Raw genomic sequence first — 13,899 nt, forward strand, 5'->3', positions numbered from 1 at the left:
GCTGGAAGCCGACCCCCACGTCGAGCTGTTCTCTGAAGGCTGAGCCAGGTTGGAGACACAGACGTGGCCCTATGTCAGCGATGCCAAGGCCTCCTAAAGAGGCTGGCACAGGGGATGCTCAGCAGGGTGGGGGTTAGCCCGGGGCTTGAGCTGTGCATCTCAGACCCCAGCTCGCCTCTGAACAGCCAGGAGGCCTTGTGCCAGTGTGGGCAGCCCGCCCAGGGAGCGCACAACAGCTCTCCAGGGGCCTGGGTGTCGCTCCCTGGCCACTGGCAGCCGCTGAGGGTTGCAGAGCGAGGGCCCGATCTGCAGAGCTGAGTTGCCAGGACCTTGGAGCGGTGGGAGGCAGAGACAGCTCTGGAGGTGGAGAGGCTTGACCGGGGCAGGAAGGCAGCCACAGCTCAGGGCGGGCTTCATTCAGTGTCTGTTTTGTTCGGTCGCTCAGTCGTGTCTGACTCTTGGTGACCCCAGGGACTGCAGCATGCCAGGCCTCCTTGTCCATCACCAACTCCCGGAGTTTACACAAACTCACGCCCAGCAAGTCGCTGATGCCATCCAGCCATCTTGTCCTCTGTCTCCGCCTTCTCCCGCCTTCCATCTTTCCCAGCATCAGGGTCTTTTCCAGTGAGTCAGCTCTTCGCATGAGGTGGCCAAAGTATGGGGTTTCAGCTTCAGCATCAGTCCTTCCAATGAATATTCAGGACAGATTTTCCTTAGGATGGACTGGTTGGATCTCCCTGCAGTCCCAGGGACTCTCAAGAGTCTTTTCCTAGTGTCTGTAGGCTGGTGCTTTGGGATGTGTTAGTTTCAAAACAATTAAAAGGGTGTTTGTGGTTTTGGCTCTCCTCCAGCCTGGAAGAACCATCAGCATCGTGCCGATCTCTATCCCCCTGCGTCTGGAAGCTCCGGGGGCTCCCTGCCTGGTGCTCATCTCGGTCACCCTAGTACTCAGTGGGAAGCATCTGCAGGACTTTCCAGGCTCTCCTTTATCTGCAAGGCGCTCCCCACTGCTGTCTACTCCGACTCTTGCTTTTAAGATGTCCCCAAGTGTCACTTGGGGTTTTATTCCCCAAGAAGTTCCCCATGGCCAGCGTCACCTGCAGCCCGCACACCCTGTGGTCCCCTTGTCACGGTGTCCGGCCGAGGCCCTGCCTCCCCGCTGGCCTCCCAGCCTGCACAGCCTGTACTCTGAGGCAGCGGCTGCTTTGCTGCATTTGGAAAGGTTAGGAAAATAACCCAGCACTCATGTGATTTTTGTTTATTGCTTTTTTTTGAGAGAAGAATTTTCTGGAACTGCTGGAATTCAGAGCGCCCCACACGGTGGGGGGGCGTCAGCACCCCCTGCCCTGGTCGGATTTGGGCTCTTTTCTCCTGAGCATCCCTGCCCGCACAGCTTTGGGCATCTCTGGGCTGAGCTATGCCAGCCTCCTCCCTCCCGGAAAGGGGCGTCCTTGCTGGTTTCCCGCAGCCAAGCTGGCATGTGTCCGACTGGGGTCCATGGTGGGGGCGGTGAGGGGGGTGTTCTTCCATAGCACTCAGGTCTACTCCTGTTTGGTGTCTTCTGGGGCTCCCCGTCCCCAAGGGCTCCAGGGCACTTTAGCTGCGGTGTGGGTCTTTCCTACCCACACACATGAGGCAGTTAACCCCGAGCAGGTATCCCTTGTCCCCTCACATTGGGGTGTCTTGTTTTGACACATCCTGTGGCCAGTGCCTGGTGGCTAAGATGGCAAAAGCACCTGCCTGCAATGCAGGGAGACCTGGGTTTGATCCCCGGGATCGGGAAGATTCCCCCGGAGAAGGAAAATGGCAACCCAGTCCAGTGCTCTTGCCTGGAGAAAATCCCATGGACAGAGGAGCGTGGTAGGCTTACAGTCCATGGGATCACAAAGAGCCAGACATGACTGAGCGACCCCACTGTCTCACTGGTGGCCTCTGCACCCCTCATGGCCCCATGCTGGCGGGCTCCTGATGGTTGAAAGCCACACAAGTGTTTATCTTGTGTAGGAAGAAACTCAAGCCTTTTACTGAGATGAGCATCTTGTATCTGCCCCTCCTGTGTTTGTTCCACCTGGGGACTCTAGGTGGCGCCAGAGCAGCGTTTGGTCCCCCGCGCCTTGCTGCCCAGTCTGGTCCCAATGACTGTGATGCCAGAGATCAGCTCTCAGCCAGTCACCCTCGTCTCTCTCATCCAGACAACCCCAGGGGCCACCTCCCCGGTGGTCCAGTGGTTAAAGATCTGCCTTGCAACACAGGAGACGCTGGTTCGAGCCCTGGTTGGGGAACCAGGATCCCACGTGCTGTGCAGCAAGAAAGCCCGCATGCCATAACTAGACGGTCCATGTGCCCCACAGGATGCAATGAAGATCCTGGTGTGCCGCAACCAAGACCCGATAAATAAATAAATAAGTAAATTCTTAAAGGAAAAAAAGAAAAATTTAAAAAACCCTGCTGTTTTAGCCGCCAGAGGGGCTGACAAACCACCTGAAAAGAGAAAGTTGTTAGGTCGTGTCCGACTCTGCAACTCCATGGACTATAAAATTCTGCAGGCCAGAATACTGGAGTGGGTAGCCTTTCCCTGCTCCAGGGTATCTTCCCAACCCAGGGATGGAACCCAGGTCTCCTTCATTACAGACAGATTCTTTACCAGCTGAGCCACCAGGGAAGCCCAAGAATACTGGAGTGGGTGGGTAGCTAATCCCTTCTCCAGGGGATCTTCCCGACCCAGGAAACTGAACCAGGGTCTCCTGCATTGCAGGCGGATTCTTTACCAGCTGGGCTATCAGGGAGCCTCCCTTGACTCCCAGGTATGTTTACTATGCTCTAGGAAAGTCTGAAGATCTGACAAGAGCAGACACATTTTAGGAAAATTTCACTGTCCCCAGTAGCCCCAGTTCCTTACTTAGAGCTTGTGGGTTCCACCCTTTCCACTGTGCTTTCATTTGTTCTTAAAAGCCATAATTAGTACTGTGACCCTGGCTGTGTCTTCTCAAAGTAGAAACATGTATCAGTGTATAGACATTGTTTAGTCACTCAGTTGGGTTTAACTCTTTGTGACCCCATGGACTGTAACCCACCAGGCTCCTCTGTTCATGGGATTCTCCAGGCAAGAATCCTGGAGTGGGTTGCCATCTCCTCCTCCAGGGGATCTTCCCAACCCAGGGATCGAACCTTCATCTCCTGCATCTCCTTGCATTGGCAGGTTGCCTCTTTACCACTGAGCCACCTGGGAAACCCATGTGTAGACATCAGTTCAGTTCAGTTCAGTTGCTCAGTCGTGTCCGACTCTTTGCGACCCCATGAATCGCAGCATGCCAGGCCTCCCTGTCCATCACCAACTCCCGGAGTTCACTCAGACTTGTGTTCGTTGAGTCAGTGATGCCATACTTGGCTGTATTGTTTTTCACAGATCCTGGCGGTTTTTATTTTTAATTTAATTTAAATTTTTAAAAAATTTTTAAATTTTTTTAAATAAAAAATTGTGGCAGCCCTCTCAAGCCGGTAGTGCCGTTAGTTAGTCTGTTAGTGACAGGTTTCCAACAGTACTTGTTCACGTTGCCTCTTTGTGTCTCACATTTTGGTAACTCTCACAGTGTCTCGAACTTTTCCACCATCGCGTTTGTTATGGTCTCTGTGGTCAGTGATCTTTGGTTTTACTTGCATGACTACTAGGACTCTGAAGGCTCAGAGGATGGTTAGCATTTTTTAATTGAAAATAAGGTCTGTACATTGTTTTCGTAGACATGCTATTGCACACTTGGTTGACTCCAGTGTAGTGTAAACACAACGTTTATATGCACTGGGAAACCAAAGCACTCATGTGGCTAGCTTTATTACCATATTTGGTTTGTTGTGAGGGTGTGGAGCCCAACAGAATCTCTCTGAGGTCTGCCTATATTATCTTTTAAAATAGGATGAGAAACATTTACTCCTCTCAGGGTGCAGGACTGCCCTAGTAAACCAGCTCCTTTCCCACTGTTTCCTGTTACAGAGTTGTAATAATTTGCCACAAGGTGTGAGGCCTTTCCTTTTCCTAGCCTCTCTTTCTGTTGCCTGCAGTCTGTCTAGTTTTCTCCCTTTGTTAATTACCTGTGAAGGAAGATGAAAGAAGTTCTGGATGTTATAGCACAGAAAAAGCCATCTGAAAATGAAATTCACGTGGCCAGAAGCTTCCTTACGAGGATCTTGAGAAACTCTATGAGGTAACAGTCTTGGTTTTTACCATCGCTTTACTCCCAAGGTGGGATGGATTCATCCGTTTTATGCTTCAGTTCGTGGGCAGTTGTCATCAAGTCAACACCTTGCGCACTTTTGCCACCCATGGGTCTTTTTTGTTTGTTTGTTTGTTTGTTTCCTTGTTAATTATCAGAGTCATCAGAAGATTTGTGTTGTAAATAGCTTTCTGGTTTTTCATTACTATTTGTTATTGCATAAGAGTCTTTACTTTTCTTGCCTGTTGGAAAGAATGTTTGACATCCGTCAGGTACTCAGAGGCTCAGTTGTGCCCTTCAGCTCCGATCTGGAGTTGCCCATGGCGAGGCTAGGCCCGTCCTGAATTGCAGGAGCAGGAGAGGCAAGTGTGCACCGTGTCCTCACGCAGCAGCTTGCCCTGGAGGCTCTGTGACGTTCATCAGCAGCTGCATGGATTTCCGACACCTGGGCAGATGTGGTCAAACCCTAATAAGCTGTCATGGATGGTGGTGATGACGGCGGGGGCAGGGAAGGCGCCTGTGGCATTCAGAAGCCCTGGCAGGAATGGACCGGAGCCTGCTGGTCTAGGGCATGGTGATGCCCACTGTGGAGAACCCTTAGATGACTTCAGACACTCTGACAGGCTCAGGGCAGTACATGTCCACTGACCCCCTTTACGGCTTCCCTGGTGGCCAGATGGCAAAGAATCTGACTGCAATGCCAGAGACCCGGCTTTGATCCCTGGATCGAGAAGATTCCCTGGAGAAGGGAATGGCAACCCACTCCAGTATTCTTGCCAGGAGAATCCCATGGACAGAGAGGAAGCTGGTGGGCTACAGTCCATGGGTTTGCAAAGAGTCAGATATGACTGAATGACTAACACAGACACATACACACACACCAGTCCCATGGACAGAGGAGCCTAGCATGGGTTTGCAAAGATTTGGATAAGACTGAGTGACTCACACACACACACACACACACACAGAGGCCCCACTGAACTCTGACAGGCTCAGAGCAATACGTGTCCACTGGTCTCTGTTAGGGCTTCCCTCGGGACTCAGATGGTAAACAATCTGCCTACAATGCAAGATACTCGGGTTCCATCCCTGGGTCGGGAAGATCCCCTGGAGAAGGGAATGGCAACCCACTGCAGTATTCTTGTCAGGAGAATCCCATGGACAGAGGAGCCTGGCGGGCTACAGTCCATGGGGTTGCGAAGAGTTGGATACCACTGAATGACTAACACAGACACACACGCACACCTACACACAGACACACACACACTTGCCACTAACTACAGGATAGCCATGTTTGCTTGAGTGAGTGGATAAATAAATGCACCCAATCTTGTGACCTTTTCCAGTCCTGTGGCCACTGCTGAGTTTTCCAAATTTGCTGGCATATTGAGTGCAGCACTTTCACAGCATCATCTTTCAGGATTTGAAACAGCTCAACTGGAATTCCATCACCTCCACTAGCTTTGTTTGTAGTGATGCTGCGATTCATGGGGTCGCAAAGAGTCGGACACGACTGAGCGACTGAACTGAACTGAACTGAATCTTGTGACACCCAGCCCACGCCTTCTCCTCAAGGAGGCCAGGGGTGTCTGCAAAGTTGCACTGACACGGGCAAGACAAAAGATGCTGCTGTGGTTTTTGCTGGGGAGACGGGGAAAGGGGAGGCAAGATGTATCTATCTTCTTACCTCGAAGAAATTTGAGGACTTCCCTGGCAGTCTAGTGGTTACGACCCAGCTTCCAGGGCAAGGGCTGTGGGTTTGATCCCCAGTCAGGAAATCAGGATTCCACTATGCCAAAAAAAAAAAATGAAAACATCTTTAAAAAGAAACAGAATCACTTTGGCAGCCCGAGGGCCAATTCGCACCTGGGAGCCAGTGATTGTCACTCTGCGCTCAGATCAGTTCTCCAGTAACGAACCTGTACCAGGAGTGCTGGTGCCCAGATGTTGAAGGGGAAGCGCCTGACTGCGATGCCGTGAGTCACACGAATGGTTTCCGCCTCTCAGTCCTTTCTTGGCACGAAGCGTTCCTCGGTGTGATGTCCCTGAGTCGTTTGCATCCCTTTTTTTTTTTTTTTTTTTAAATCCCCAGGAGGAATGAGCTGAGCTGGAGGCCACACTCCTGGCATGCCACCAAGTTCTCCGACAGCCAGTCCGAGCCAGCTGCACCTCTGTTTCCCTGCCCCTCTCGGCCAAGCCGGTACCACGCCAGGTAGGCGCACCTTTTGCCTTCTCCCCCGCCTCCCCCAGGGGCTGGGGAGCTGCTTTCACTTTCTGCCACACCGCTGACAGCCCTGCCTTGTCGTCACCATGCGTTTCTTTTTTTTCCTTCGTGTTGCAGTGTAGTTCATCTATGGTAGTCTTCATTTCAGCTCTGCAGCATAGCGAGTCCCAATTTTTCAAGCTGCTACTGCCATCTAATAGGCTTCCCAGGTAGCTCAGCTGGGGAAAGGATCCTCCTTGCGATGCAGGAGACCCCGGTTCAATTCCTGGGTTTGGAAGTTCCCCTGGAGAAGGGATAGGCTACCCACTCCAGTATTCTTGGAATGCAGGAGACCCTGGTTCAATTCCTGGGTCGGGAAGTTCCCCTAGAGAAGGGATAGGCTACCCACTCCAGTGTTCTTGGAATGTAGGAGACCCTGGTTCAATTCCTGGGTCGGGAAGTTCCCCTGGAGAAGGGATAGGCTACCCACTCCAGTGTTCTTGGAATGCAGGAGACCCTGGTTCAATTCCTGGGTCGGGAAGTTGCCCTGGAGAAGGAATAGGCTACCCCCTCCAGTATTCTTGGAATGCAGGAGACCCTGGTTCAATTCCTGGGTCGGGAAGTTCCCCTGGAGAAGGAATAGGCTACCCACTCCAGTATTCTTGGAATGCATTCTTGGAATGCAGGAGACCCTGGTTCAATTCCTGGGTCGGGAAGTTCCCCTGGAGAAGGAATAGGCTACCCACTCCAGTATTCTTGGAATGCAGGAGACCCTGGTTCAATTCCTGGGTCGGGAAGTTCCCCTGGAGAAGGGATAGGCTACCCACTCCAGTATTCTTGGAATGCAGGAGACCCTGGTTCAATTCCTGGGTCGGGAAGTTCCCCTGGAGAAGGAATAGGCTACCCACTCCAGTATTCTTGGAATGCAGGAGACCCTGGTTCAATTCCTGGGTCGGGAAGTTCCCCTGGAGAAGGGATAGGCTACCCACTCCAGTGTTCTTGGGTTTCCATGGTAGCTCAGCTGGTAAAGGATCCACCTGCAAGGTGGGAGACCTGGGTTCAATCCCTGGCTTGGGAAGATTCCCCTGGAGGAGGGCATGGCAACCCACTCCAGTATTCTGGCCTGGAGAATCCGCATGGACAGAGGACTCTGGCGGGCTACCATCCATAGGGTCGCAGAGAGTTGGCCACGACTGAGCGACTAAGCGCAGCACACACGTACTCCATGGAAAGTTATTGTAAAATATTGGCTATGTTCCCTGTGCCAGACACTACATCCTTGCAGTGTATTTGTGTCATCGTTTGTACTTGACTGCCCTACCTCTGTCCTGCCCCTCCCCCTTTCCTCCCCCTTCCCTCCCCCTTCCCTCCCCCCACTGGCAATCACTAGTTCGCCTGTGTGTCTCTAAGTCTGCTTCTGTTCTATCTCTTTGTTGTTGCTGCTGCTGTTTTTGATTCCACATATAAGTGACATTATGCACAATTTGTTTTTCTCTGCCTTAGTTCATCAAACACAATGCCTTCCAGGCCCGTCCTTGTTAATACGAATGGCAACATTTCATTCTTTTTTATGGCTGAGTAGTATCCCATTGTCTGTGTTTGTGTGTATGATACATACACCATCTTCTTTAATCTACTCATCTGTCGATGGACTTCAAGGTTACTTCCGTATCTTGAGCACTGTAAATAATGCTGCTATGAACAATGGGGTGCATGTTATCTTTTCGAATTAATGTTCTCATTTGGGGAGGGATTTATATATCAAGGAGTGGAATTGCTGTATCCTATGGTAGTTCTCTTTTAGCTTTCTAGGCACTTGCATGCTGTTTTCCAGTAGTGAACAAGGGTTCCCTTTCCTCTGTGTCCTCACCAGCTTTTGTTATTTGCTGTCTCGTTGATGACAGACCTTCTGACAGGTGTGAGGGTGATACTTCATTGTGGTTTTGGTTTGCATTTCTCTGATTACCGATGCTGAGCAGCTTTTCACCTGCCATCTGTATGTCTCCTTTGGGAAAATGTCTGTTCAGGTCTTCTAACCATTATTTATTTATTTTTAAACATAAATTTATTTATTTTAATTGGAGTCTAATTACTTTACAATATTGTATTGGTTTTGCCATACATCAACATGAATCTGCCACGGGTGTACACGTGTTCCCTATCATGAACCCCCCTCCCACCTCCCTCCCCATACCATCCCTCTGGATCATCCCAGTGCACCAGCCCCGAGCATCCTGTCCTGGACTGGTGATTTGTTTCACATATGATATTATACATGTTTCAATGCCATTCTCCAAATCATCCCATCCATTATTTATTAATGTATCTTTGGGCCATATCCGTCATGTGGGATCTTAGTTCCTCAAGTGGGGATAGAAGTCTCCACCCCTGCAAGGGAAGGGCAGAGTCTTAACCACTGGACTGCCCGGGGAGTCCCTTCTGCCTATTTTTGAATCAGGTATTTATTTTCCAGATAGAGTTGGATCTGTTTATTTTTTACACTTTAACCCCTCACTGGTCATGTCATTGGCAAATATTTTCTCCCATTCAGTAGGTTGTCTTTTCATTTTGTTGATGGTTTCCTTTCCTCTGGAAAAACCTTTCATTTTAACTAGGTCCCGTTTGTGTATTTTTGCATTTCTTTAACTTTGCCGTAGGAGGCAGATCCCCAAAAATACTGCTAGAATTTATGTCAAAGGGTGTTCCACCTGTTTTCCTCCGGGAGTTTTATGGTTTCTGGTCTTAAATTTAAATCCTTAATCCATTTCGAGATTTTTTTTTTTTAATACGTTGTTAGAGAATGCTCTAGTTCCATGCTTTTGCATGTAGCTATCCAGTTTTCCCAGCATGACTTATTGAAGAGGCTGTCTGTTCCCCACTGTATGTCCTTGCCTCCTTTGTCATAGACTAGTTGATGATAAGCACGTGGGTTCATTTCAGGGCTCTCTATTCTGTTTCCTGACCTACGTGTCTGTTTTTGTGCCACTGCCATACTATTTTGAGGACCATAGCTTTGTAGTGTAGCCTGATACCTCCATCTCTCTTCTTTCTCAGGATTGTTTTGGCTCTTCAGGGTCTTTGATGTTACTGTGCAAATTTTTAAATTGATTTGTTCTAGTTTTGTGAAAAATGCTGTTGGTATTTTGATAGGGATAGCTTTGAATCTGTAGATTGCTTTGAGCAGTATGGTGATTTTAACAGTATTCTTCCAGTCCATGGTATATATTTCCATTCTGTGTATGGCATTTTCAGTTTCTTTCATCAGTGTCTTACAGTTTTCTGACTATAGGTCTTTTACCTCCTTGGTTAGATTTTTCCTAGGTGTGTATTATTATTGTTATTTTTGTCCACACTGGGGGACACATGGGATCTTGGTTTCCCAACCAGGGATCAAACCCACACCCCACACAGTGAAAGCTAAGACTCTTAAGCTCTGGACCACCAGGGAAGTCCCAGTACTTAATTCTTTTTAATGCAGTTGTAAATGGTTTGTTTCCTCAGTTCCTCGGTCTGATGGTTTCACTGTTAGTATGCAACACATTTCTTTATGTTAATTTCACATCCTGCAACTTGACCAAATTCATTGATGTGTTGTAGGAGTTTTTTGGTGACATCTTTAGGATTTTCTATGTATAATATCACGTCATCTGCAAACAGAGGCAGTTTTACTTCTTCCTTTCCAGCTTGAATTCCTTTGATTTCTTTTTCTCTGATTGCTGTGGCTAGGAGTTCCAAAACTTTGTTGAATGAAAGTGATGAGAGTGGGCATCCTTGCCTTGTTCCTGAAATGCTTTCAGCTTTTCACTGTTGAGTATAATCTTTGCTGTGGATTTTGCATATATGGCCTTCATTATGTTGAGGTACGTCCCCTCTATGCCCATGTGGTTGAGTTTTTATCAAAATGGATGCTGAATTTTATCAAAAGCTTTCTCTGTATCTCTCGAGATGATCATATGGTTTTTACTCTTCAGTTTGTTAATGTTGTGTATCCCATTGGTTAATTTGCAGATATGGAAGCATCCTTGGTATATCCTGAGATAAAGTCCACTTGATCATAGTGTATGATCCTTTTAATGTATTTTTTGATTCAGTTTGCTAATATTTTATTGAGGATTTTTCAGCTATGTCCATCAGTGATAATAGCCTGTCATTTTATTTTTTGTGTATGATGTCTCCGGTTTGGTATCACAGTGATGCTGGCCATGTAGAATGAGTTCAGAAGCATTCCTTCCTTTGCAATTTTTGCAATAGTTTGAGATGGAAAGGTGTTGACTCTTCTCTGAAAGTTTGGTAGAATTCACCTGTGAAGCCATCTGGTCCTGGACTTTTGTTTGATGGGAGTTTTTTTAAAAATTAGATTGAGCTTGTTGCTGCTACTTAGTTTGTTTATATTTTCTACTTTCTGGTTTGATCTTGGGAAATTGTACATTTCTTGAAATTTTTCCATTTCTCTAGATTGTCCATTTTATTAGCATGTAGTTCATATAATTATCTCGTAAGATCCTTTGTGTTTCTGTGGTATCAGTTATAATTTCTTTCATTTCTGACTTTACTGATTTTTGGGGTACTCTTGTTTCTTGAATCTGACTAAAGGTTTATCAGTTTGGTTCATCTTTTCAAAAATCAGGTTTTAGTTTGATCTTTCTTAGTGTTTTTGAGTCTATATTTCATTTATTTCTGCTCTAATGTTCATGATTTCTTCCCTTCTACTAACTTTGGAGTTTGTGTGTTCCTTTTTTTAGTCCCTCTACATATAGGGTTAGCGTATTTGAGGCTGTTTGTTTCCTAAGATAAACTTGCATTGCTGTAAGCTTCTCTCTTAGAACTGCTTTCTCTGCATCCCGTAGGTCGTGCCTTGTTTTATTTTGTATGGTGCCTTTCTTGACTTCAGAATGATGTTCCTTTTCTGATGAGAAAAGTCTATGGATGCATCACTACTGGAACGATTCTTTCTTTTTCACTGAGTAGGCAGACGTGTAATACTTGAAAACAAAACACCAGGAGAAAGGATGGGCAGGCGTGCTTTCTCATTTATGTCGTCTAATTGATAAATCCGTTTTGGCCGAATCCCTTTGAGCCAGCTGAGTGGGATGGCTGTGCACGTTGCCACTCTTCTTTAGAGATGTTTGTGTGCAGGTTAGAAGGCAGGAGTCTCTTATGTGTTGAGCAAGTGTGTTTTGCTAGAGCTCCCCAGGGGATTCTGTGCTACGCCAGCACCCTCTCTCCCAGGTTGCTATGTGGAGGTACAGGGGAAACCAGGGGCCTTCAAGCCCATGTGCCAGGCTTGGGACCAGCCTTGGCCTGGTGGTTTCTCGGTGACTTTGAGACAGATGGCCTGAGAATTGTGAGTTGGTAGAAGGGGGAGGGCTGGTCCACGTGGCTTACCTGGGGCCCACATTTCAGGGTCGGAAGGGCAAATGCCACCCCCAGACAGCACCATGGGGGTGTTGGCTTGGAGAACACCAAGCTGGGAGCTGACCAGTCACCTCGGTTAGTGGCCAGGGTCCTCACTAGTCTGTTAGAAGGACAATGGTAACGGCCAGTAGTGTGCCTCTTTGGGGTGTGTGCACAAGTGCCTGTGTGAGTGTATACGTGTATTTGTTTGTATATGTATGTGAGTGTGGGTGCACGTGTGTGCGTATGCATGATATGCATGACTGTGTGTGTCTGTGTGTGTATTCAGAGCTGACATAACTATCTCAAGTCAGTTTTTGACTATTACTAAATGCCTGCTGTAAAGGAAAATGTATCTTAAATCGAATATTCCTGGGACTTCCCTGGTGGTCCAGTGGCTAGGATTCCGAGCTTCAAGGTCCCCAGGTTCGATTCCTGGTCAGGGAACTAGATCCCACATGCCGCAACTAAGTCTTGGCATGGCACAGCTAAGGAGCCCATGGGCCGCCACTAAGACATGGCCCAGGTAAATAAATAAGTACAATATTACCTATTTACAGCCATAAGAGATGGTAGTATTTGGAGCCTAGGCTACTTTGGAAAAACCCAGGTTATCATCCCAGTGGTAACACTTAAGTGAAAAAGTGGGCCTCGGAGTGCATTATGACAGTGACTTCATGTAATAGGATCTCCATGAAGCCCACTTGGCTGTTTTTGACTTAAGACACCCATGTGCCCTGCGGAAACCGCGCTGAGCTTTATTTCTGTCTGCTTGGACTTAGAATCTCCCAGAAAAATCCACTCAGGAATGCGGGAGACAGGATGGAGAGAAACGTACTCTGATTCTGGGAGGGGACCTGGTCTGTCCTCCGAGGACACGGTGTAGAGCCCAGTGTTCATTGCACCCCCCCTCCCGCTGCGTGACTTAGCCAGCTCACACTCTTGTGTCTTTTCCCAGGTCACAGATTTTTCTTTCTTATCTTGCTTCCTCTCAAACCTCAAGTAGGTGCAGTTTTTTCCCCCTCCTTGAAGCATGAATGTTCCAGCTTTGTTGAGCTTTAATAAAAGCATTTTACATGCCTGGATAAATAGTTTCACCATTGAGAGCTTAAGTGTGCAATATTGTCCTATCAAAAAAAAAAAGAAGTGTATACCTTAGTCTTAAAATACTAAAAAAATGCTAATCATCGTCTGAGCTTTTGCAGTAGTAACATGAACGATCACAAATCACCATGAGAAATAATGAAAAAATTCTGAAATACTGCAATAACTTAAAAAATGTGGCAGAGTGAACAGTGTTGGGGAAAATGGCACCTATAGGCTTGCTTGATTCAGAATTGCTACAAATCTTCAGTTTAGGGGGCAGGGAGGAAGCAGTATCAGCAAAGTGCAGTAAAATGAGGAATGCCTGTAATTTAGTATTTGGGTTTAGCAAATATAATCTTATCTCTGAACTTGCCTTTTTAAGTTGAAGATCCTTCTCTTTTGATGGCCTTCCTCGTGCTAGCAGTGCATAGCATGAATTATTTCATGCACTAAAGTAGAGGCTCACGAACTCGTTCCGCAAGGGGCCAGATGACACTTTCTAGCTGGTAGGCAGGTGTCTTTGGCAGCTGCTCAGCTCTGGGTTTGGAGCCCTGCACACAGCCATGACCGTGTTCCCCTCAAAGTCTATATTTATGAGCACTGAAATTTGAATTTCAGATCGTTTTTATGGGTCATGTGGTACTCTTTGAATTCTGCCCTCTCCCCCCACTAGGAAACCTAAAAGCCATCCTTAGCTTTGTGGGCTGCAGTTTGCTATCCAGGATACTTCTGCACGCTGCAGACTTCCGCCCAGCCTGTGGGTATGGTCTCCAGGAATGTACTGCAGCATTGAAGTTTTTCTTTTTGGGAAAAGGCATCCAGTGGATAGGACTGCGACCCTTTCAGCCTGCCTTGGAAAAGCTGCTCTTTGAAATGTGAAAAGTTAGATGCGGTGTGCTCACCTTCCCTGGGCTTCACCCTGGTGACTCAGGTGGTAAAGAATCCACCTGCGAATACAGGAGATGCAGGTTCGATCCCTGGGACCGGAAGATCCCCCCGGAGAAGGAA

At 47.7% G+C, this 13,899-nt stretch overlaps 1 protein-coding gene across 1 annotated transcript in view; it reads left to right on the top strand.

Moving 5' to 3' along the window:
- SHROOM2 (shroom family member 2) overlaps window positions 1-13,899 on the top strand; it is a 146,417-nt gene that overhangs the window by 80,103 nt on the left and 52,415 nt on the right. Inside the window, exon 3 of the mRNA XM_052663660.1 lies at window positions 6,301-6,420. Within this exon, the coding sequence (XP_052519620.1) occupies window positions 6,301-6,420 (120 nt within the window). The remainder of the gene's footprint in view (window positions 1-6,300; window positions 6,421-13,899) is intronic.

Source organism: Budorcas taxicolor, chromosome X (genome assembly GCF_023091745.1).
Source record: "Budorcas taxicolor isolate Tak-1 chromosome X, Takin1.1, whole genome shotgun sequence".
In the NCBI taxonomy this organism is placed as follows: Eukaryota; Metazoa; Chordata; class Mammalia; order Artiodactyla; family Bovidae; genus Budorcas; species Budorcas taxicolor.